The sequence below is a fragment of the Trifolium pratense genome, linkage group LG1 (genome assembly GCF_020283565.1).
Source record: "Trifolium pratense cultivar HEN17-A07 linkage group LG1, ARS_RC_1.1, whole genome shotgun sequence".
NCBI classification, from domain to species: Eukaryota; Viridiplantae; Streptophyta; class Magnoliopsida; order Fabales; family Fabaceae; genus Trifolium; species Trifolium pratense.
The window spans coordinates 7588194-7613566 of record NC_060059.1 but is presented as its reverse complement, the minus strand read 5'-3'; the positions used below and the strand labels follow the sequence as shown (position 1 = coordinate 7613566).

The following is a 25373-nucleotide window of genomic DNA, read 5'->3' as shown; positions in this document are numbered from 1 at the left end:
TATCTTAATTTTTTTTGTGGTCAAGGGAGATAAAATATCTTAATTACTAGTAATAATAATTGAGTAAATTCAATGAATGTAATTGAATAATGTAAGGTGAAATCGGGAGGGCTAGAACCACTTGATGCCAGAACTGTCCCCTAAATCAAATTCAACTGGTGGTGAAAGTAAAAAAAAAAATTAAAATGGCTAGAAAATCCACCTTAAAGGTGAATAAGTGGAGTGTCCAGGGTTCGAACTCTAGCTCCTGCACATAATATTGTGATGTCCCTACCAATTGAGCTAAGCTCACAGGTACAAAAAATTTGAACCATTTCTCGATTTGTGCGTGTCATGCCTTTTAAAATTGAGTAATAATTTTTGTAAAAAAAAAAAAAAAAGAGTAATAATTGAATGAATTCAATGTATGTAATTGAATAATGTAAGGTGAAAAAATAAATACTTGTGCATGGTTCAACCACATTTGTTATTTTACTCTGCTGTCTACATCATCACATTTCTATTATTGTTGTTCCGGGAAACATTCAGGCCATATAGGTTTTGTATTCTTCGTGTCAGCCACTCCTCCACCTTTCGGCTCTCGTGTACTCTTTCCAACCAAAAAATCATTTGAATGCGTAGAATCTGAATGAACATTAAGAACTCAAAGTAAAACTGGTTTTGTAATACATAGATAAATATAGATAAATATGTACTCCATTTCTTTTTTATTCAATTTAAAATAAATATTTTAGTTGTTTCCGCCGCTATTTAGTAGTCGAACTATGAGGGATGAAGCTTAGTCCTAAATAGGGAAACTTGGCGCTTAAAGAACACTTACAAATAGATTTATATTTACATTCCTCAAAAGACATTAGCGCAGCTCAAACCGGGAAATTCAGGTCTACGATTTGTCAAATGTATATTGTTAGCTTACAAAGGTATATGGTTAGCTTCAATATGTCAAAGTTTAAGAATGAATATTTTTTTCTTTTCGGGTAAAAAGAAGGAATTAATATATTACTTTCAGAATATATTAAGTTCTGTTTTTCTTGAAGAAACTAACAGCAGAAGTTAAGGCAGAAAAACCGGACCATTCAACCTGCTAGCTAGCATGAACAATAAATTACTAACTCATACATAAAATTTAACTTTCTTAATTCTTAAATAAGAAAGTTGTTTCTACTTTTTTGTTATATATAAATTGAATGGATATATTGGACTAATAATGTATTGGTTTGGTCCAAATGGTAAGAGATTAGATTTCTTAAGCAAATTGTCATGTCACAAATTCCATCATTGAATATTGTGTACGGAGAAAATTCGCTTAAATGACGAGAGAACTCATCTTGTGTGCCAACATATTTTCCAACAAAGATTAATCATCATTAAACAGCAATAGAAACTTCCTAACTAAAAATCTCTTTCAAAAGTTTTAATCTTGGTTGCATTTCCATAACTAAATATAAAATCGAGATCGTTGGCTAAGCCAAATGTTCTTCACTTAATTCTATTTTTTGAACTCAATGTGTGTGCGGTGCATGGCTCAATCGGTTTCCGTCATTTGCAATTAACCAAATGATTGAGCTTAACTAGTTACTGAATTCTAGTTATGGACGAATCATTCAGAAAAATCCGAGTTCAAATCATGACCGGAAACAATCTTTGGCGAGACTTTCCGGACAACTTATATTTTAAGTAAGCAAAATGTGGCAATTAAGACACAAATATTGCAGATAAGTGATATCTGTGATATTAATTTCTAAAACTGTACAATAATAGCCGTTTGAATAGAACATCACTTCAGTTCCTCTCTACCTTCCTTAACCCTACTACTCTACTCTCAAAGTTTCCACATTAACAAACATCTTTGTTTACATCTAAAGAACAGATGAAAATCAATAACTAAACTAACCACCATTGCAACTAATTATTAAAACAAAGAAACAAATAAAAAAATCAGCATTGAGTTGATGACTGTTTGATTAAAGGTTGAGAGGTTTTCCCCATCTCCTCATGAGGCTGACACTTCACTTCCATCAGTAATGCAACAACTTCCTTCATAGTTGGACGTTCAACCGGCGAAGAATTCACACAAAACATAGCAATTCCAAGTGTTTGAAGCATCTCTTGCACCATTTGATCTGGTAGACTTTGAAGCTTTGTATCTAGTATTGATACAGCTGGTTCAAAGCTTGCCATTTTCTTCTTCACCCATTCAACTATGTGTTGTCCGTCTCCAACATGTTGAGATTCAACGGCACTTCTTCCGCTTAGTATCTCTAGCAAAACCACTCCATAACTGTATACATCACTCTTCTCTGTTATGTTCATGGTGTAGCCATACTCTACATCAATTAATGGTCATAAGATATAGTTAGAAACTTATACAATTTAAAAATCAAGCTCTTACTATTGAGCTGACACCTCATAGACTAAAAATTATCCTAAGCCAAAATTGAATGTATCCAATGGACAACGGCATTCATTTTGAATCCTTTGCAGTCCTGCAGCTTGGTCCAACCAAACATCGGTCGTTGGATTAATTTAAAGACGGTTGATATTCAGTTGGACCGATCAGGCTGTAAGGCTGCAGAGGATCAAGGTAGTAAAGTATGTAGACATAAAAATAAGGTTAAGAAAAAGTAAAGAATGTGAAATAGACTTGCCTGGGGCAATATAGCCGTAGGAACCGGCAACCCTGGACATTGCATGATGATAATTTGGCGAATTCATTAGCTTTGCTAGACCGAAATCTGCAATATAAGCCTCATATTTGGAATCTAGAAGTATGTTATTGCACTTAACATCTCTGTGAAGAATTGATGGGACACAATCATGATGAAGGTAAGATAGACCCTGAGCTGAACCAACAGCAATCTTGTATCTAGTTTCCCAGTCTAAGTTCCTATTCCCTTCCAAAAGCTGTCTTAGATTACCATTTTGGATGTAGTTATAGAGAAGAAGCTTAACACTGCCATTAGAACAATAACCTATGAGCCTCACAATGTTTCTATGTCGAATGTAGCCGAGAATCTGAATCTCAGCAGCAAAAGAATCCACCATTTCATCTCCTTTGTTTGTTTTCCAAAGCTTCTTCACTGCTATAACCTCTCCATGCGGCATTTCAGCCTTATACACAACACCAGAACAACCTTTTCCAATCACATTTTCGTCTTTCAGGCAATCCAAGATATTATCTATGCTGAAATTCAGTTTCTGAAATGGTATGAAAGTCCAAGGATAAGAGAAATCCTCGGCTCCTGAAGCGGAACCTGGTATCCTCAAAGCTTTCTCAACATTGTATTGATGATTGCTACGAGTTACCAGAATCCAAGACGCAATGACAATTATGGTAACCGAAGCTAGAATAATAGTGATCATAGCTACAGTTTTCGCAGATTTTAAACCACTCTTTTGAAACAGACTTGAAGAACATGTAGTACCGTCAATCGACTGACACAGATTCCGGTTCTGAAGATATGAACTGGAAGTTATAGTTTTGAAGAACGGAGTTACTGGAATAGGACCTGAGAAGTTGTTGTAGGATATATTGAGATAAGTGAGACTAGTTAAAGAACCAAGAACCTTGATTCCTCCATGAATCATGTTCCTTGAAAGATCAAGTGATTGCAACTGTGTCAAAGCAGACATAGAATCTGGTATTTCACCTGTGAATGAATTTGAGCTCAAATCCAAACTTATGGTTAAGCTTGTAACATGACCAATCTCTGAAGGTATGCTACCAGATAAGCTGTTATAACTCAAATCCAATAGAGTTAACTTCTGCAAATTTCTGACAGATTTAGGTATTGAACCTGTTAACAAATTATTGTTGAGAATAAGCTTATTCAAATAACTCAAGTTTCCGAAACTCCAAGGGATTTCACCTGTCAAACTGTTTCTACTTAGATCAAGCTGCTCCAAATTTTCAAGTTCTCCAATCAGCGACGGAATTTCACCTCCGAGGTAATTGTTATGCACATCTAAGAGTTCAAGAACTGTAATATTCGCAATCTCAACCGGTAATCTTCCGGAGAAATGATTCATGTACAAATCAAGAAACACAAGATTCTGCAACTTTCCTATCTCTTTAGGAATCTCTCCTGAAAGCTGATTCTCTCCAACTCTCAACCTAACCAAAGATTGACAATTTGCAACACTTGCTGGCAACTTTCCTGTTAATGAATTTCCAAGAAGCAGAAGCTTACTCAGCTTCTGCAAACTGAAAATCTCTTCTGGAATAGAACCTGTTAACTTATTCCTTGAAAGATCAAGTGCATAAAGTTCAGTACAGTTTCCAAATGAAGAAGGTATAGTTCCAGAAACCAAATTCCCCCACAAGAAAAAACTCTGCAGAACCTTCAATTTACCAATCTGATAAGGAATAGTACCTGATAACTGATTCTTGTCAAGCTGAACGGTTGCAAGACTAGTGCAGTTACTCAGCTGCCACGGTATTTTGCCGGTGAGCGAATTATCGGACAAATGAAGCTGTTCAAGAACAACTAACTTCCCAAAATCACCAGGTATTTCACCAGATAGATCATTAGAAGATACATCAAATATAACTAATGATGAACAGTTTGAAATTTCAGAAGGGATTTTACCAGATAATGAGTTCCCCCAAAGAAGCAAACTAGTAAGTTTTTGCAACTTACCTAATTCATGAGGAATAGAGCCAGTGAGATTGTTCATATGTAAATAAAGATTTCTCAACTCAGAACATAAACCAAGTTCTGATGGTATTGATCCAGAAATTTCAGTATCATAAAGTGCTAGAGTTTGTAGATTGACCAAGTTTCCAAATGTTGAAGGAATAGAACCTGAAAGAGAAGTTGCAGCTGCACCAAATGTGGTGAGGTTGGTTAATAGTCCTAACTGTGAAGGTAGTTCTCCTGTGAGAAAAGGGTTACCACCAATCCTAAACTGCTGAAGAGATTTCAAAGAGCCTAACTGTGAAGAAATTGAGCCATTGAAAAGATTATCTTGAAGACAAAGAACTTCAAGTGAAGTAAGATTAGAAAGCTGTTGAGGAATGGTTCCTGTTAATCTGTTTGAGTTCAAGAAAAGAAACTGAAGAGATGAAAGGTTTCCTAGTTCATTAGGAATGGAACCAGTTAAAGAGTTTGAAGAAAGATCAAGGAGTTGAAGATGAGAGAGTTGACCAAAAGAAGGTGGGATTGAACCAGAAAGATTGGTTGAAGAGAGGTTAAGAAGTTGAAGCATTGTTAAAGATGATAGTTGAGGTGGTAAAGATGTAAGGTTGAGAAAAGTATCAGGGATAGAAAGGGAAATTACTCTAGATTGTGGTGAACAAGTTATACCTTTCCATGAACAAGGTGTTGAGGTTGAAGGGTTCCATGAAGAGAGAAGAGAAGGTGATGATGTTGCAAGAGAAAGAAGTGCTTGTCCATCAGGTGAAAGAGATGTTACTTCTTGTATCTTTGTTAAGCTAAAAAAGATGAAGAAAAAGAACAAAGAGGTAACACTAACACTAATATTTTCCATTTGTGTTTCTGAAAATGGTGACTTTACTTGAAGTTTGAGATTAGTTTTGAAGATGAAGGTGAAGAGTGAAGGTGATAAAAGAGTACTAGTATAGTTAAAGCACATGCATGATGCTTAAGTTTCACACAAAAGTTTTAAACACAACCATGTGAAACAAAAAGAGATAGTGTCAAGTAGTATGTTTAAGAAGGAAAGGAAGAGAATAGAGCTAAGAAAATGGTCAAATACTGTTTTTCTACTATTTCATGTCTTAGTCTTAATACCAGAATATACCTTGTCTCTCTGCTGCTAAATGATAGAGTCAAAACAAACCTTGTGATGATGTTGCTATGTCTAAGTTGTGGAACTTTTGGTGTATGAAACATTATTGGTTTCCATGCTTAGAGGTAATAATAACCAAAGGGTTTAGCTTAATGGTGGTAGTGAGGTAGTAGATGAGCTTTTCTTTACTTCAAAGCACTTTGTTGAAATTTGAAAACCTTACATTACTGTTATTGATAATCTATTGTGAGGATTTAATTTAATGATTTATTTAAATAGTACTAGTAACTTAGGCTAGTTTTTTATTCATGGGTTTGGCTGTATTGGTTGTGGTGTATATGTACCAAATTGACCTTTATTATTTGCATTAGTTGTGATGGAGGGGATGTATGAATAGGGACAGTGTTGACAGTTTGTAAAAATCAAGTGCAGGAAGGAGTGGGCTCCCATATTTGTTCTTGTAATTTATTTATTTATTTACTGAATTTATGTTGTTCTAGTTACTCTGAAGTTATTTAGGCGCACACACATGATAAAACTTAATTATGTACCGTAAAATATATACCATATATTATTTAATTTTGTCATTTTCTACTTTTATCTTTTTATGTGTGTCTAAACATTGTGTCCAAATTTTATTACCATAATATAATTTGTGAGGCATTTGATTGGTGTAAATTTCAGATATCAGGATTCAGGAATATGTGTAAAAGTACAAAATGTCCTTGTAGAAATTTTTTGGGGTCCAAATATCACTGTAGATTTGATTGTATGAATCTATCAATGTGGTGTGAAATGTGAAATGGGTACCACATCAATGTGGTGTGAAATGTGAAATGGGTACTACTATTACTTGCATCAATATAACAAAATTACTAGTGGTATCACAAAGTCATGACTAGTACCAGTACTACTAGTAAGGTCTCCGATTGAGACATTGCAAGAGATTCAGAGCTGTGTGTTTATGTGCAAATACTCATGTATGTCCATAGAGGTAGGTACACACACATTGCCTTCTTGGGAACAGAAAGAGTACTTTCATTACTATAAGGAGTGAGGCAACTTGGGAGATTGTGAAAGGTTAAAGCCTAAAGAGTTAGAGTAAGCAAAACAATTTTAAATATGTTTTCATAATTTGCATAAACTAATAAGGGATAGAATTTGACGCAGTTACGGCGTCTTGCTGTAAGACCGTTGATCTCAAATTGACAGTTGATATTGTTTTAGTGAGTGAGACTGTATATGAAATTTGAACCATTCGACCATAAATAACCGGCCGAGATTCATTATTATGGGAAACTGTCAAATATATATTTATTGTAGGGAATTTTGATCCAACTAATATGGCAAGATATGTAAACAACATATATATATAGTCAAACCGACTCCTCATTATGGGATGGAGAAATATGAGGTAAACCCAACCCAATTTGATACATGTACACCCTAAATGGTGGTGTAAATTTTGTTAGTTTTACTTAGTCTATTTTTTAGTGTGTGATTACTGTTTATGGAGTGGCATTAAGAAAGGTTAGAGTGATTTGGTTACCGAGGAAGAGGAGGTGGGTTTGTTTTGGGAGTGGAGTAAAAGAAATTTGTATGTCACATGACAAAGAGAGAGAGTTTGAGATTTGGATTAAATTAGGGCACGGGTAACGATTAGGGTTTTTATTAGTATGGTTCAGGTTTTGAATCTTTTGATTGTTTCTTACAATTCAGCTGCACGAGGCTTATCTCTCATAAATGTCACAAAATTTTAGAATTGAGAACCTTTAGGGATGGTAGCTAGGAGTATGATATTCTATTACTACTCACCGGAAAATGTTAATCGAGTGATAAATTATCACTTGTTTTAACGTTATTGCATGTTCAAGTTTGAGTTTGAACTAGAGAGTTAGTTAAACAAACATTTGATTAAAACTCAAGTTTTTTGTCACTTAGACTAATCAATTATCGATAGTTATCTATCATCATTAATATAAGACACCTCATTTTTTACCATTATAGCAAAATATGTATAAGTTGCATTAGTATGACATAATGTTACAGAGATCTCGTATTAATAGTGTATGAAACTCAATGACTTTTTTGAACAAAAAATTGCCAATAATTGATAAGTTAATTTATAGATGATGAGTTTATAACTTATATAGCTTATAAATGCTCTAATAATGTGCATGCCAATCCTGCAACATAGTCTAGCATAAACCAAAACTCCATGTATTTTATTTCTAAATAGCATAATAATTGATCACATCTAATATATACACACACTCAATTTGTTGATTGAACTATGTGGCATTTCGTAATTAGATATTAGTGATTCATTAAGATAAGAAGCTGGACTTAAAAGCAACCAAAAAAGACAAACCCATAACTCTGCAGTGAACTCCGCAGGGAACATGTATCTTTTATTTTATTCATTTGCTTTGTTTTTATAAAAAACGGTGGTTTGTTTACCATATAAAAGTTCAAATTTGTTTGGGTCATTATTATGAGTGTATAAGAATCTTAATAGTACTAAGTAGAGTAATTCACACAAAGTGTAATAGATCAATTTCAACCCCTAACTAGAGAGGATGAAGTAGAAATCTTTTATTCAGATTCACTACTAAAAAAAGCGTGAAACGAGCAACGAATTGGTTCAAGTAGCTTTTTGCGTATCGACCTTATGCGTCGTATAGGTTATCCGACGAAGATTAATCATCACTATCAACAATAGTAAACTTCGTACATGTGTCATCATGGTGATAAATAAAAATGTGAAACCAAAATTTCAGTCGCTAAAAGCCGGTCACTAAGTAAATGACCGATCGTAACCATTTAATAGTCCTTCAATTCCTCTTTTAATTTTTTTCTCCTTCAAAGTCCTTCTCTTCTAAACTCAAATGATAATACATTACATTTATGATTTTGTAGTTGCTTCCATTTTTGTATGTCACATGAGATTGATTTTGAATGTCCATGGTCATTATTTATGCATGTAGTCTAATGATACCTAAGTTCATAGAGCCCCAAACCTTATTATATAATGGTAGTGAGAGGTGCCAAATTCATCACTCTGAGATCCTTTTATTATTATCAATTAACTTGTCATCACTCATCAGGTCCTTGCAGCTAGTGTCATGCTTTTTTTAATATACAAAAAGTAAAATTATAATGAAGAGGACAAAGGAGATTAACTTATAAAAATATACGTGTAAAATAAACAATGTAGTATCTTAATATGTGTGCAGCAAATGGGTTATAATCTTAATATGGGGCTGGGCTGGTCCAAGGCAATTAATTAGGTGAGGTTTCAAAAGTAAACAAATCATGAGACAAACTTTATACTATATGCAATTTTTGTTTTATTAAAATAACTAGTCCGTGTACCCGTGCGATGCACGGGACGGGACTGTGTTGCTGTGTAGAATATTGGTTTTCCATGGTGTGAATTGAGAGAGTATATTTATTTTATAACAATTGATAGATTACATTTATAACATAAAAATGTTAAAAAAAAAAAAAACTAACAATTTAATCATTTTAAATTTTAAGAAAGAAAAAATTTAATTTTTAAAAAAATATAATTTTGTTATGAATGGGCCTGAAGCGTGGACGATGCGGGAAGCCCAACAATAGATCTAGGATAGGCTCTGATACCATGTCAAATTTTATATTGGGCCTAACTCATCCTCACAAAACCGGCTTGTAAGGTGAGGGTTGCCCAAGCTATATAAACGTTACACAGGCCATATCTCTTAGCAATGTGGGACTAAATCCACCCCTTCACACCCAACACAATGAAGGTGTTGGAGGCTGCAATGAAGGCAACCCAAATGCCGCAATTAGGCAGATGGGGGCGGACCGCAATGAAGGCGGAATATCCAACACACCCCCTCACGCTCAGGCCCAATGGGCCTGAAGCGTGGACGATGCGGGAAGCCCAACAATAGATCTAGGATAGGCTCTGATACCATGTCAAATTTTATATTGGGCCTAACTCATCCCTACAAAACCGGCTTGTAAGGTGAGGATTGCCTCTAGTATATAAACACTACACAGGCCATATCTCTTAGCAATGTGGGACTAAATCCACCCCTTCACACCCAACACAATGAAGGTGTTGGAGGCTGCAATGAAGGCAACCCAAATGCCGCAATTAGGCGGACGGGGGCGGACCGCAATGAAGGCGGAATATCCAACACACCCCCTCACGCTCAGGCGTTTTCATATAAATTATTGATCCATGTTATTGACCCATTATATTTATCAATAAATAGATCTTATGCATCATGTAAAGTGAACTCTTAGTAAATAAGAAAAATTATATTCTTTGTGACTTTCTCTCTTCTCTTCTCTTCTCTTCTTCCCTCCTCCATATATATCAATGCTCTTGATGAATAATAGTACAAACTCTAATTACTAAAAATATCTTGCACAAAGTTTAAATTAGAAAGATTTTTTTTGGCTTAAACTTAATGGTTAGAAGGATTAAATTGTCAAAATTTAGTTACTTAAAGGATTAAAGTGTCGATTATTCAAACTTATTAGAGCAAAATGAAACAAAAAAATAAAGGATCAAATTGTATAATGTTTATAGCTTAAGGACCAAAATGAAATAAAAAAATTATGGAATAAAATAGTAAACCTATGATTAATTAATTTGATTAAGGGACAAAAATATAAATAAAAAAAGTGAAAGAACACTCCACAAAATTGTTGTTAGTCGTGCATTTGTTAAAGGTTAGTAGTATTCCTTGGCGTTGAAAAAGAGCGGAGGAAAATGAAGGGTCCTCGTCTATAGCCTCAGTTGGAAGGACAAAAATAAAAGGAATATCAAAGGGTTTTGAGTTGATGTTAGGCAGGATAATTATTTGATTAAGCGCCTAAGCTCGCAATGGACGGGTAAATTATACATAATCATATGTTTTAGATGATAAAATATTATTACCTCTAGAACAAAGAAGGTTCAACCCATTATGGGAGAACTCCAGACATTTTCATCTTATAAAATTAACGAATTTTGCTTTTTGTTCTTATAAAACAAAAAAATCACATGTTATCCCGTGAGTTTAGTTCAGTTGGCATGTACATTGTATTATATATGCATGAGGCCGAGGTTCGAACTCCGGTCATCTCACTTATCCACCTTAAGAATGAAATTTTTAATCATTATGCCTACTTGACAAAAAAAAAAATCAAATGTTTTTATCCTTAGAATAATATCGATCTATTTTGTTTTTAATCCTAATGGACAAAATTTTGACATGTTTTTTTATATTTTTTAACATAATATGAAATTATATATGTTTAATATAATATATAGACATAATATATAGACATGTCTTGAACAAAAAAGGGGTCAAAACATTGACATTAAGATCAGGCCCGTCCCTATGAGGTGCAGGGTGAGCGACAACATCGAGCCTCAAAATTTTGAGGGGCTCAACTGAAAATGTTGAGGTAATATAATTATAATAATTATATACTGTTAGTGTTTATAAAATATCAAATGTACTCAATAGATTAATTTTGAGGCCTTATAATAATGCTTATATATTACCAATGTTTAATAAAATATCATATGTTTAATAAAAAAAGATATCCTAATCAAGTAAAAAAAATTACATGTTTCTTGATTAAGAATTTTCTCCCAACCGAATGATTTCCATACGCATGAGCCATGAAATCGAATATGTGACCACATGTTTAAGGGAACCAAAACGCCTACCGCTGAATCAATTCATTATTGATGTTTCTTATGTTACTTATAATTTAAATAAATGATATATTTTTTAAATTTTTTTAACATGTTTTTTATTAGGAGTCTATTTTTAATATTTAAATTAGACCTCCAAATAGTCAGGATCGACCCTGATTAAGATGAACATAAACATAAATTGGTGATGAGAGACTAAAAACAAAATAGAAAATATTTAGAGTATGAAAAAAATGTGATTTTGTGTTTATAGAGATAAAAACCAAATTTACTAATTTTATTTTATAAGGATGAACAATATATTTAACTCTAGGAAAAATATAGAATTTTTTTTTTAAACATAAAGATGTCGATTTGTTTCCTTTGCTCTAAAGGGTGGCTATTAGAATTGGAAAGGGGAATTGAATGTGTATGAGATATGAAGAATAAAATATGGGTAGGAGTTTAGGTGGAATTAATTGTAGTAGTGGAATAGGAATTTGAAAGGTTTTGCAAGGTGTTATTGTTGACATTTAAGTAATTAATTAATTAAAAAAAAGGTAGAAGATTTAGGCGGACTATTAAGTAAGTTTAGGAGGGAAACATGTTTTCTGTCTTAATATATAAAGGAAATTGAAACCATAAAATAAGTGAGCTATTAGGAGAACTAGGTTACTATGTGCAAAATAAATTATTTCCAGGCACCAGAGAGAAATGAAAGAAAAATATATTGTCTTTCTTTATATCCATCGAAAGAATATTGTTGTCTTTATCCATATTTTATCTCTTTATCTATTGAAAGAACACTATTGTCTTTTTATTTTTATAAATAGACAAAATAACAATAGTCATGAAAAACTAACACATATAAATGGATGAGTAGCAATTTAAACCCTAATCAATGCATTTGACCTAACAATTTTAGCATTTTTACCCGTTAAATTAAGATTTATGAACGAAACACACAGATCGGTCCATAGGCCTCAAGTGTGACTTACAAACACTCACATTGAATTCTAAACACTAAAACTTTAAAATCCAACTCCAAAACCCTAAATTTTAAAATCTAAACCACCTTTCTTAATCGGGTCTCATCCTAGCACATCTCCAAAAAGAAAAGAGGGTGCAACGTTCATTTTGGTGTGATTAGAAGTGTTGAAAGTTCTACGTTTATTATATAAAAAAGTGTCCATAAGTGTGAAATCGCTCGTCTTACAAATTGATTTATAAGTTTTATATTTATTTTTTTGTTTACAATGAGTTGGGGATCGAACCAGAACCTATATACCATACTACTCAAATCTCTCACCATTAGACCAAACCTAATGGCTCAGGTTTATATTAAGCTTAATATATATGTTTTTGCTACTTTGTTTCGTAGCTTGTTCCAAACATGCAATCTGTTTTACAATTACCATTTCAATGATTCTAGTAAAAATACAAAACTAAGATTTTAAAAGTATTGTTTCTGAAGAAGCTGGTGTCATTAAGCAATCCACACAGCTAAGCTCCAAAGGCAGATTAGGTCTGGGTCAAAAAGACCACAGGGCCAAAATATAGAATATTTGAATTCCAATACTACAAGAGAGTGAGATAGAAAGGGAGAGGGTGCTAATACGAAAGACACTCAAATCATCAATTACTCCCCCATCGTACAATAACAAATACCTCTTTTTATTTGTAATTTTATAGATTAAATTGAATAATTAAAAATATACGAGTACCAAAATAATCAACAAAACACATATTTTAGTTTCGATGAATAATTAAGGAGACCCTTAAGAATGTCAAGCTTCAGTGTCAAATGCTTTTGATAAAACTTTAGAAGTTATTGACAATGAGTCGGAGGATGTGATGATGATGATTTAGTAATGTTCGAGTTGCTAATACTAAAAATATTATTGAAGGAGACCTTGATGAAAAAAATACTAAAAAAGAAAGGATAAAAACATCTATTATGAAATCTTGACACCGACTTATTTGATGGATAATAATTTAATTGTCATTACATGTTTTTTAAATAAAAATAATAATATGAAAATTTGTTGGCCGGCTCATCGGACCACATAACTCATTACTAATTGGATCAGACTAAATTTAGCAGCCCACAAAGTAAATAGACTGGCCCACTAAAATCCCTTATATGTGTTGGACACTTGGACCATCGAGTCGAGGCAGGCTGGACCAACCCGATCCACTTGACAACTCCTTATGCACCATGCATAAATAATGAAAATTGCTTAACATACCCCCCAAATTGCTTAGCGCACCCCCAGATTTTTTCGCGCCCCCAAATTTTTTCCTCATGCACCCCCAAATTTTCTCGCACGCCCCCCAAAACCATTTTTGTTATGGAATGGTTTCACATTAGTTGTAATCCAAAACTATTCTGCTCGTGGAATAGTTTTGTGTGTTATTTATGTTGGGGGTGGGAGGCGCACATATCAATTTGGGGGGCGCACTAAGTAAACTGGGGGCGATAAGCAATTTTGGGGGGGGTGTGCTAAACAATATGGGGGCGCATTAAGCAAACTGAGGGGCGTGCTAAGCAATCTGGGATATTTATGCATGGTGGCTTATGCACCATAACTTATGCCAAAAAAAAAATGGGACCTAGATTTCATGCATTACAAATGACCATACAATCATGTATTTATAGCCTTTAGATCAAAATTTTGGTGGTCCAGATTTCAAAATGAATAACTGAGATTAACCTGAGTCAAATAGCACAGCAGGGAATCCATTTCCCTATATACAACACTTGACACCGACCCCCACTCTCACTCACTCCCATTACATCCCAAAAATTCCAACACTTTTCTAAACCCTAGCATAACCGCTTTACAATTCAAACCCTCTCTCTCTCTCTCTCTAGATTCAAATGGCCGATCCCGAGCACCGTGAAGAGGAAGAGGCACCAGCCGTCGGCGATGACGAAGACACCGGAGCACAAGTCGCTCCCATCGTCAAACTCGAAGAGGTTGCCGTCACTACAGGCGAAGAAGACGAAGTCGCAATTCTAGATCTGTACGTCTTTTTCATTTCATATTTTTTCCTTTTTCTTTCGTTTTAGGGTTTTAACTTACATTGTTCATCGTTTTTTCATTGATCGCAGCAAATCCAAGCTTTATCGGTTCGATAAAGATGGAAATCAGTGGAAGGAAAGAGGTGCTGGTACCGTTAAGTTTTTGAAGCATAAGGTTACTGGTAAAGTTAGGCTTCTCATGAGGCAATCCAAAACCCTCAAGATCTGTGCCAATCATCTCAGTACGTGATTTGTTGAATTTTGTTTTTGTTGCATCTTAATCTTTGTTTCACAATTTTGATACTATACTGAGATTTTTCTGGTTATTGATTGTTGCAGTTATACCTACTATGTCTGTTCAAGAGCATGCTGGGAATGAGAAATCTTGTGTTTGGCATGCTAGGGATTTTGCTGATGGTGAACTCAAGGATGAGCTTTTCTGCATTCGATTTCCTTCGATTGAAAGTAAGTATGCATGGGCTTTTAAGATGCATTTTGCAGACGTTTTTGTAGTTAGCTTGATTTAGATGAATTTCGTGATTAGTTGTTAGATGAAGTTAGTTGGTTACTTTAGTTTTAATTGATTTACCGATTTGTGTTTCGTAATTGATATGGTGGCAATGGCTAATCTGTAAAGTTTCTCTCTAGTGTTTGGAAATTTTGGTCTGATGTTTTAATTTGCAATGTGGCTATTATGTTTGGTGTTTTTGTAGTTAGTGTGATTTAAATGAATTTTGCAGATTCATTATTAGATAAAGTTGGTTAGTCAATTTTAATTGATTTGCCAATTTCTGTTTCATAATTGATATGACTGCAAGGCAATGTTAATCTGTGAAGTTTCGATCTAGTGTTTGGTATTCTTAGTCATTCGAAGGCATCTATGTTTTTTTATTTGTTCCCCTGATTTGAGCGCTGAATTGTTTAAAGACAATGTAATTTTCTGTACCTAGCATCCCCATAAAACATTATCATTTGTTTTTATGCTTTGTGCTTCTGAAGTTGCTTTTGATAAATCTCTGCAAAAACACTGGTCTTGCAAAGTTTCCCCTTGATGAACTTGGATATTTAGTTGTTACTTTATGTAATGTAAGAAAATTATAGGCATTATAATTAAGTAGTATGGGACATTCACCTTGTGTCTTGTCTACACAACTATTTAGTGAACTTGCATTTGTAAGATTTCATAGGACGAGCTTCTTGGGCTTATGGTAATTTGACACGGTACACTTGTCATCACACCTTCTGTTTATTTTGATGTTCGGTCTCTTGCATAGCTGGCAATATGGTAGATACCTAGAAATGCACAACTGTTTTATAAAACAATGAAGTTGTGGAAGAAAGTTTGGTTTGGGTACATTTTGTATCAATTCAGTTTGTTTTGAATTGCCTCAACTTAAAATCGAGTTCTCAGTTACGTGTCAAAATCTTTTTAATAGGAGGTATCAAGCATTTTACATTATTGGTCCCTAGTAGGAGCACACATTCGCAATATCTTCCGGATTTCAAAATATTTATTTTTGCCCCTGGTCCAACAGTTGTATTTATAAATAGTAGATAAATATGTAAATGTCTCATGTCTTTGATGATTGCACTATAGTCATGAAACAGTCTTGATGCATGTTTTCTCATTTTGTTTCTTCAGAGTTTAAATAAAATGTGTACTGTGTTTAATTTTATTTTCATTGTTAAAATTCTGAATAAAAGGTTTAACTAGCCAAGGTATTTGATTCCCGCAAATCAAATGTGGTGGATAACTCAGATTCTGAGCTATCTTAGTTCTCTTGTTTCATAAGTTCATGGCATCCTTATATGCACAGTTAAATTTCCTGCTATATGATAACTCACTGTTATGAATTTTCTTTCAATTTTTGCCGTGCAATTTCTGTTACATGCTCTTTCTAAACATCTTCCGCAAAACTTTAAGATCACAACTACACGAGCATTGTCTACATAAGTACTATATTTGTACTTTCTGAACATTTTCAGCAAAAATTTAAGATCACAGCTACACAAGCATTGTATACATAGCACCTTTAAATAATATGTAATAAAAATCGTTGTAGTTCTATGCTCGTGAGAGCTCTTGCCATTTTCTAAGATATCTATTACAGTATTACCTGTGTGTTGGCCGGATAAAAAATTATGTAGTTAGTATTATTCTAAAGGTTACACTCTCCAATTTTCAATTTCAAGGATTTAGCACATACTTACTCAGTGTTGTATTAGAAGTGGAATGGTTTTTCCAGTTATCTCTTGCATGGCCTGCATGATTTATATAAAACATTATTGTGTACTGTACTGTCTGCCTTGAGGATATAAGATTATTGTATGGATAGTTCTTTAACTAAAGTTTCATTTGCTCTGGACAAATATCAATACATTGTTATTTTTGCTATATTCTATTTGTATATTTACCATTGCTCTTGTTGCCAGATGCAAAAAGCTTTATGGAAACATTCCAAGAAGTTGCAGAGTCCCAGAAGCCAGTTGATGACAAGGCTGCAACTGCAGCAGCTGGTCTTGTTGAGAAGTTGACTGTTGAAGACAAGGCTGTTGATGCAGAGAAGAAAGATGGAGAGAAGTCTGAAGAAAAAACTGAAGAGAAGGAATCCGCAGCAGTTGATGCAAATAAAAAAGTTGAAGAGCCTGCGTCCTCTGCTTGAGTATATTCATATTTCATACTACTATGCAATCTGACAAGGTTGTGGTCGATGTTTTTACCGTCCATGTCTTTGGATATTGTCATACTTAATAGTTGTCAGATTGTCAATGTCATTCAATTGAGCTGTTTGTGTCATCTTTTGAGTTTTTGTCAGCAAGCAAAATTAGGGTTGGTTGTGAATTTTGAGGCTTGAATTTGTTTAGCTTTCGGGCTCTGGGAGTTTATTATAGTCATTTTCATTCTACATATGTATCTGTTGCGAGTAATGAGTCGGGTTGGTTGGGTGGTTGCAGTCGAGATTCGTCAAAGTCAATCAAACACAGGTTTTGGATACTAGTTTGAGATTCATATTTTGGTTGAAATACATTTTTGGTCTTTTATCCTTTTTTATTTTCAGTTTGGTATGTGTTTTGTTAATAGAGAAAATGTGATATCAATGCACATTAAATGAGAAGCTACTATTAGAAGCTTCACAATTTCATGATTAGACTAATAAACCCGAGGCTGCGGCAACTCACTGGGTTACAAGACATATACTTGATCTTTTAACTTTGGCTTTAAATCCTGTCCACTATCCAGATCATAAGTATATAACAGCAATAGTTTCTAGTCCAGTAACATGCTGTTGTTTTAGCTTTTCACCCCACATTAATGGTTGTTTGACCAAACGAGGAATTAATACAGTCGCTATGGTAAATATATCTATCAATAACTATGCTTCTAGCATGAGCAAAATGAGTAGGCTTTATAGCTCATCTAAAGTTGAGGCTCATTAGGATTGGGTAAAGTTGACCATGGGTGGTGCTAATAAAGGTGATATCGTGGCGGGTTGTGGTGATTTGATTTGAGACTCAAATGCCAATTAATTGTTTTTTTTTAAAGGGCATGGCATGGCTGCTGCAATGCTTTCATAGCAGAATTGTAGGGTGTTCTTGAGTGCTTGCAGCTTGCAAGGAGTAGAGGACTAATGTGGAACTCTGTTGAGTGGTTGAAGAGTAGAAGGAATGTTGGTGTTAGTGTGGCTGGAGGTAGTATTATTCAGCGTGTTAAGCATTTATTAGAAACAAATTGAGACATGAAGATTTGTAATTTGTTTTGTGAAGGTAATATGTATGCAATTGCGTTAGCTAATCTCGCATGTGAAGATGGTGATAGGTGGGTAATGTATGAGACCAATCTAGTTAAGATTTCTTGTTTGCTTCATGCTGATGTAATTGGAGTTTATACTCTTTGTTTAAATTTCTTTGTAGTTTTCCTCTTTTGGGGCAAGACCCTCTTTTATTAAAAAAGTGTCACCTCAGAATAGGAGAAGGAAATAACACCTCCAATTCTTATTGGCAAACAACTACTAAAATTAGAGATTACGCCCGTCAAATTCATACATAATAATAGAGGCAAAATCAAGGAAAAGTCATGTAAAAAAAAATATCAAACTCAAAACTTGAGTGAATGGATATAATTACAATTACAAGTTGGAAACTTTTACATTATTATTTAACAATGTGTTAAAACATCATGTAATGAATCTTTTGAACTAAATGGTCAAAAATGTCAACACAATTAGATGATAGTGTAAGAAGCTTCTCTGTAACAATTTAAATTACTCTAGTTTACATTCAGAACTTACATCCAACTATATGAATCTATCTATAATATGACACCTAAAAAGGAGGGGGAAGGAACTCAAGAAAAAATTCAAGAAATTTTTTTTCCGCGACAAGAGATAAATTTGAAGGTGAAAAAAGACTAAAAGTGAATTAATCTGTGATTCGTTTCATCATATACTTTGTGGCTGGTGCTCTTTATGTGCTCAAACAACATAGGAGAACAATGACAGCATTAAAAGCTTCTCTACTCAAGGTCAAGGAGGCTCTTCATGTTTTCATCCAAAACGGCAGCCCCGTCATGGGACTGGCGATCCATGCAAATATCAGGTTTTCTCAATGGAGCCTGTCTCAGTGAATAATTTCTTTCATGCTCTTGTTTCATCATCATTTTTCGAACTTAAACCACTTCCAGTTTGCATAAAGTTCTTCATTTTCAAAAGGCAAAGCACTATTTGGCAAAGGTTCTAATCTTGCAGTGTCAATAGGTGGAGAAGGTAGCTTTTGCTTATATTTCTTTGCCATCATATTAGCCTCTAGATATACTCTCTTTATATGGCCAAAAAATAAATAAGAATTTATCATGCTCAGTCCAACTAAAACCATAAAAATAATACATATAACAATTAAATAATAGATACCTCTTTATTTGAAAGAAAAAGGCCAGGTTCACTTTCAAGGTCTGCAATGCTGCATGGTAAGAAAAACAACTTGCCATCAGCACCAATTTATAGCACTATCTTAGAGCATCTCCAATGCTGAACATATCGGTGGTTCTTAACTCCTTTAGGTAGGGCCATCTATGCCACAATATTTAATAACTCTTATCACTTTTTTATTTTAATGGTGCAACTGCAATGTTTAGGATTTCAAAATGGACCTCACAAGTTATACCCTACATTAGATTATATGTTGTTGGTTCTGCTAAAAAGAATTCTTTTTAATGCTAAGAACCATTCTTACTTCTTAGAGCTAGACTCCAAATCACATTCTATGAAACACGGACACGCTACTGACAAGACACCGACACTTATTGTTGGATATTTGTGTGTTAGCCTCATTTTGCTAAAACAAATATACAAGCAAAATGTTGGACCAAATGTTTCAACATGTTGGGTACGACAGTCTGATTGCCCAAATCTTGCGCATTTATTACGCGTATCTGCTATATATGGAAATCCACTCTACAACGTGTATATATAGATTTGATCTGATCTAGACCTTATCAATGAAGATTTGTTCTTATCAAGACTTAATGGAAGGATTCAGTATCTTGTTTATTTCCTAAAGATGATCAACCATTTTAGGAAAGTTTACATTAAGGTATGATGTGCTTAGCTGGATATGACGCATGTCCAGCTGTGTTCTGAAGCCCATCTTGAAGAAAGTGGAGCGTGCTAGCTCACTATATATATGAAGACCAAGACCAAGACCAAATCATTGAAACACATTGAGTTTTACATATTGAGTCTTAGGGGGGTGTATTGGATTGAGATTTCATGGGATTTTAAAAGACTTTTTCATGACAAAAAAATCTTGAGGTATTCAATCAAGACTTTTAAAAAAGTTAAATAAATCTTGTGGTATTCAATCAAGACAAATAAGATTTTTTTTCAGGGCAACAAAATCTGTTGGTATTCAATTGAGATTTGTTCCTACTTTTAAAATGTCCATTGGTATTCAAAAGTCTACCGATTTTGATGGATTGTTGTTTGGAATGGATTTTGAGAGACTTTTTAGTTGAAAATACACTTGACAAACTTTTTCAACAATCTCACCAAAAGCCTCGAGACTTTTTGAACTCTCCAAGACTTTTTACTTTCATCTGTATAAAATTTCTTCTTCTTCTTTATTACTTTCACAGTTACCATCACTGCACCCGGTTTTTTCTTCTTTTCTTTGTTCACTTTTTCAACAATCTCCCCAAAAGCCTTGAGAATTTTTCAAACTCTTTAAGACTTTTTACTTTTATCATCATTATACCGGTTTTCTTCTTCTTCTTTACCTATCAAATATATTTTTTGCAAAAAAATATTTTAATAAATTCTACATCTTTTTTACAAAGTTTTGATTAATTACAACGGCAAACAAATTTTTTTCGTCACCCATTCATCTGCTTCTATTTTCCATTAATGGTGGTGGTGGTGATAACCTTTTTATTGGTGATTAGAAACATATACGTAAAAATGTACAAAAAAAAAAAGAAACATATACGTAAAAAAAATGTAAGGTTTTTTTTAAAATTTTGGATTCCCAAAAAAATATAATTTCTTTTATTAAAATTTATTGATTCTTTTAAAATTTTCCTAATATACAAAAGTTTCCTAATATATAAAGTGTTATGAAATCTTGATTGTATAAAAGTATTTTGAAAAAATCTCTCAAAATTCATTCAAATCATGTGTTAAAAATCTTGATTGTAAAAAAGTCTTTAAAATCTCACAAAATCAATATAGTCCAACAAAATCTTATAAAATCATCAAGACTTTTTTTGCCAAAATTGTCTCATAAAATCTCAATCCAATACACCCTCCTTAGAGTCTAAACTGTTCTTTGTGATTGTGAGCCTTTCTTGTAGTATACAAGCTAAGGACTGTGTCTTTGTTAGAGTTGTAATATTGTAAGGTTACTCGTAAGCTTTGAAGTACGAAGTTAACTGTGTGTGATTTACTCATAAGCTTTTAAGCAAGAGTGAACTAGTGTCTAGGAGTGTGTCTCCACATTGTATTCAACATTATATAAACCACACTATTTATGTCGGTAGAAGTGGAAGTGAGATGGGATCTCATGTCTAGGAGTTCCTAGATAGAAGTGTCATGGGTAGTTGCTAGGTTATAAGACGTAAACTTTGTGTTTGCTGAGGTGTTAGGAACCATAACTATTAGTGGATTTCCTTCTTGGATTGGTATCCCCGAGTAGGTGAGTTGCACCGAACTGGGTTAACAATTCCCTGTGTTGTTTGTTTACTTGTTTTTTTTTATTTGTTTTATTATGTTTTGTAAGATGTTCCAACATTAAGTACGACATTCTCTTTAAGTTGAGTGTTGGAACATCTGATCAAACATTATTCCTGTGATACCAGAATTTTCACTTATGATTATATTGAATTATGTTATTTTCTCAAATTATTATCGGTGTCGACATGTCAGTGTCGTGTCCCGTGTTAATGTTAGCCTAACAAGGCCAATTAACCGTAACAGACTTAATACAGCAAACAATTACAGATGGAAGTTAAAGTAAACAATCCATTACCTTAAAGAGATTTTATCGGGGAACAATGACTTCACAACAAGAACCTTAACCTCCTCATCAACAGAAAGTATGTCACTGACAGAAGCAACTTCAGCCCGACTGATTTTTGAAACATGCAGCAACCCACTGAAAGGAATCCAACAGGTTCATTTTTAATGTCAGGATCACAAATATAGACAGGTTTCATCCAAAATTAACAATTAAAACTCATGAAGTTGATAAACAAAACTTTTAGATGAAAACTCAAAGAGATATGAAACATTCATGTGCTTGAACCTAACAAGGACACAACTAGATCATTTTGCCGATGTGAATACTCAAACTTAGTTGTCATAAAACATTAGTCAATTCAGTTCAACAGTTTAAAACACAATTACAGAATCGAATAAATGGAAAGGAAACTTAGATGCAATCCACCATATAGGTAGCAATGACTGGCAAACTTATTTTATTAGTGTTAATGCAGCTCAAAACAATTCCACCAAATTCAGAAAATCAAGTTGATTTGAGTTATATTTTTTCCAAGGGTTTGTTATCTATATCAAAGAAATCACTCACCTTCTGTTAGAATTTACTATCTTAATCTGTGCTCCATATCGATAGATCTTTTTTACAGTTCCATCTAAAAGTGTCCCCTCACGAAGATATTGCTTTTCCTGCACAACAGAAATTTCAAAAGATAAAAAGGAGAAATCACTACTTAGAAAACTCTGAAACATCGATGCAAGAAAGCAAGGAAAAATAGGAAATAAACAGATTTGAATACTAACCCAGGCATTCTTTTCACTAAGTAGCAGAGAGTTTTTAGCTTCATCTATTTGAGTAATTTCTACATACATACAACGCCCCACCTATACAATTACAGAGTATCAGCAGAAGCTTGTAAGATAAGTAACCATGCTGCAATGGTTTAAAGAAAGTTACAAAATTGCAACTTACATTTTCTTTCAAATCGGTAAAGCTATTTACTCTTGTCACAAGCTCGACTTTAGGCAGGAAAGCTCGCAAACCCTGCACATCCAAATCCATGAAGAAATAAGCATATATTCAAATGCCACGTGAACATGAATTTCAAATCAATGGGACAGACCTCAATCGTTGTTAGCAGACCGCCAGCATTCCACTCTGTAATTCTAACCTCAATCGGTTCATTGAGCTGCTGTATCTGCCCCAAACATTAAAGTAAAGAAGATTAAAATCTCACTAGCATGAGAAATATGTTACTTGGCTTTACAAACTTAAGATTTCCAGCAATGATAACGTGGGATTTATAAGATAATGAACATCAATTGCACGCTATTAGATAGCATACATTTTCTTTTTTACTATAAATTCAATATACATAAATATGACGAAATGAAACATTTGCCTACTATGTTGATATGAAATAATAAACAGTATATGTCATTTTTGCTCCTCCAAACATGTTAACCAAGTCATAGTGTCATACAAGATCTCAATTTATAATATCAAAAACTTCATATAAATCAACAAATTGATCCTTCGATTCACATTTAGCCATCAAACTAGTGAATAAAATTAAAACAACGCAATTTGGCTCTTGAAAGATGATCAGTTTGGATTAGCTTATTTGAACTTTCTAGTGACACAAGCACTTGTAAGACTGTTTGGGAGAGATTTTGTAAATAGCTAATGACATGTCCATAAGTTGTTTTCAGCTTATTTTCTTAAGCTCTTCAGGATAGCTTATGAAAAAGCTTATATGAAAACAATGCAACTTTATTTTAACTTATATATGACAAGCATTTATGCTACAAGCGCTTGACTAAACTGTTTGTACAAACAGAGCCAAAATCAAGTGCACTAATCATCATTGAAGAACCAATTTGGTGTTGCTAATAATCGGAGAACAAATATGGTTTCATGTGTATATTGAGGACCAAAACTACTGTTTTTCTCAACAATAAACTCTTCAAACTAGTCATTTAGAACTACTTAATCCAACTCATAAATTCAACATAGAAATTGAAAACTTGAAACATCTACAAACTAAACATTGGATAGGCCTAAAAAGGAATGAAAGAAAGAGAGAAACCTGCCTCACTCGATGCCAAGCAGTCCGGCGAAAGAGTCTTCTAGTAGAAATCAATGGCCTACCACTTAATGTTCTACCTAAAACCTCAGCAAACAAAATAGTTCCAGTCTCTACAACCGGTCGTCCTGGCACCGATACTCCACTCATTATTTCATCATTCTTTACAATTCCCAATTTCCCCCGAACCATAAAATCTTCTGCATCCTTTTTCACATCACATAACAAATTATCCATTTCTTTACCATTCAAAGGAAGCACTTCCTTGGTTAACATTGTACCTAGTAAGTCGGCACCGACATTTACATCAAGCTTGTTTTCATTACCTGAAACAACAACACCAACCACAAAATCACCAGGTTTGGGTTCATAGTACTCAACATTAACCTTCTTATCTTCTTCTTTTTCTTTTTCTTCTTTATCTTCTTTTTCATTCTCATCACTCGCATCATCTTTTTCTTCAGAAACTTCCAATACCTCATTATCTTCCTCAACTTCCTTAACATAATCTCTACTACCTTTGAAAAACTTCAAAAACGGTGCTAGAACTTCCTCTTTGGAAGGTTTCTCTTGCCCCATCTCTTCAAAAACAGGTGAAGGCTTATTCAACAACTCAATACTTTCAAGTTCTTGAATTTCATCATCAATGGCTTCACGAGATAAATCACTAGAAACCCCATCAAACCCACTATTCCTTGAGCTAAATTTGAAGTGGGTATCACTCAAAATAGAAACTTTCTTAGAAAAAACTATATTGGGAAAAGAACAAAATTTGTGGGGTGTTGAAGAAACTTGTTTTGTTGAGTTTGTATATGATTTCTTTGTGAAAATGAATGAGTTACAACTAAAGCATAAGAAAGACTTACAAGGATGGAGAATAATTGGCATTTTTGTATGGTGAAGGTGAACAAAACATTATCTTTTGTTTTCAGGTAGACACATCACACAACAATAACATTGGTGTTTTTGTTTTATCCATATGAGGGTTCATGTGTTGTGTTTGTCTCTCTGCCTTTCTTTTCTTCTGCTTGATATTTCTACCTTCTTTTTTTGATCAATTTTGATATCTAGATAAAAAAATTCTATGGTAGTCGTGGGAAATTCTTTAGACTATTTAAATTCTTTGTACAACAATTAAGAAAAATAATTTTTATATTGAAGTTATTAATAATGTAATTTATCTATTTAAAATTATATTTCAATTATTAAAAGATGATATATATATATATATATATATATATATATATATATATATATATATATATATATATTCAAAAAAATTTCACATGAGTGTGTAAAAAAAAAAAAATTCCTGAAAGGCAAACGGAAAACAAGTTGATCCT

General features: G+C 33.7%; 3 protein-coding genes across 6 annotated transcripts; 1 reads left to right on the top strand and 2 right to left on the bottom strand.

Moving 5' to 3' along the window:
- Positions 1 to 1709: 1709 nt before the first annotated feature.
- LOC123903867 (LRR receptor-like serine/threonine-protein kinase RGI5) lies at positions 1710 to 6028 on the bottom strand. Its single transcript, XM_045953549.1, has 2 exons — positions 2649 to 6028; positions 1710 to 2327 (listed from the first exon to the last, which is right to left on the bottom strand). The coding sequence occupies exons 1-2, from the start codon at positions 5593 to 5595 to the stop codon at positions 1939 to 1941; spliced, it is 3336 nt and encodes a 1111-aa protein (XP_045809505.1). The 5' UTR covers positions 5596 to 6028; the 3' UTR covers positions 1710 to 1938.
- Positions 6029 to 14189: 8161 nt separating this feature from the next.
- On the top strand, positions 14190 to 17511 carry LOC123903890 (ran-binding protein 1 homolog b-like). Of its 2 annotated transcripts, XR_006808217.1 has the most exons (5): positions 14204 to 14461; positions 14550 to 14701; positions 14799 to 14924; positions 16893 to 17199; positions 17252 to 17511. XR_006808217.1 is itself a non-coding variant. In XM_045953576.1 (4 exons), exons 1-4 carry the CDS (start codon positions 14316 to 14318, stop codon positions 17120 to 17122), a joined length of 654 nt encoding a protein of 217 aa, XP_045809532.1. In that variant the 5' UTR covers positions 14190 to 14315; the 3' UTR covers positions 17123 to 17511. The 2 variants fall into 2 exon arrangements, 1 of the variants encoding a protein (XP_045809532.1); XM_045953576.1 differs by having other exon boundaries at positions 14190 to 14461; positions 16893 to 17511.
- A 1170-nt stretch (positions 17512 to 18681) lies between these two features.
- LOC123903875 (protein PIGMENT DEFECTIVE 338, chloroplastic-like) lies at positions 18682 to 25114 on the bottom strand. 3 transcript variants are annotated; one of them, XM_045953562.1, is made up of 8 exons: positions 24034 to 25114; positions 23068 to 23142; positions 22917 to 22988; positions 22748 to 22828; positions 22536 to 22633; positions 21978 to 22103; positions 19367 to 19415; positions 18682 to 19274 (listed from the first exon to the last, which is right to left on the bottom strand). In XM_045953562.1, the coding sequence occupies exons 1-8, from the start codon at positions 24916 to 24918 to the stop codon at positions 19113 to 19115; spliced, it is 1548 nt and encodes a 515-aa protein (XP_045809518.1). In that variant the 5' UTR covers positions 24919 to 25114; the 3' UTR covers positions 18682 to 19112. The 3 variants fall into 3 exon arrangements, with proteins under 3 accessions (XP_045809518.1, XP_045809511.1, XP_045809525.1); XM_045953555.1 differs by having other exon boundaries at positions 22536 to 22828; positions 24034 to 25091; XM_045953569.1 differs by lacking the exon at positions 18682 to 19274 and having other exon boundaries at positions 19367 to 19525; positions 24034 to 25091.
- Between the last annotated feature and the right edge of the window lie 259 nt (positions 25115 to 25373).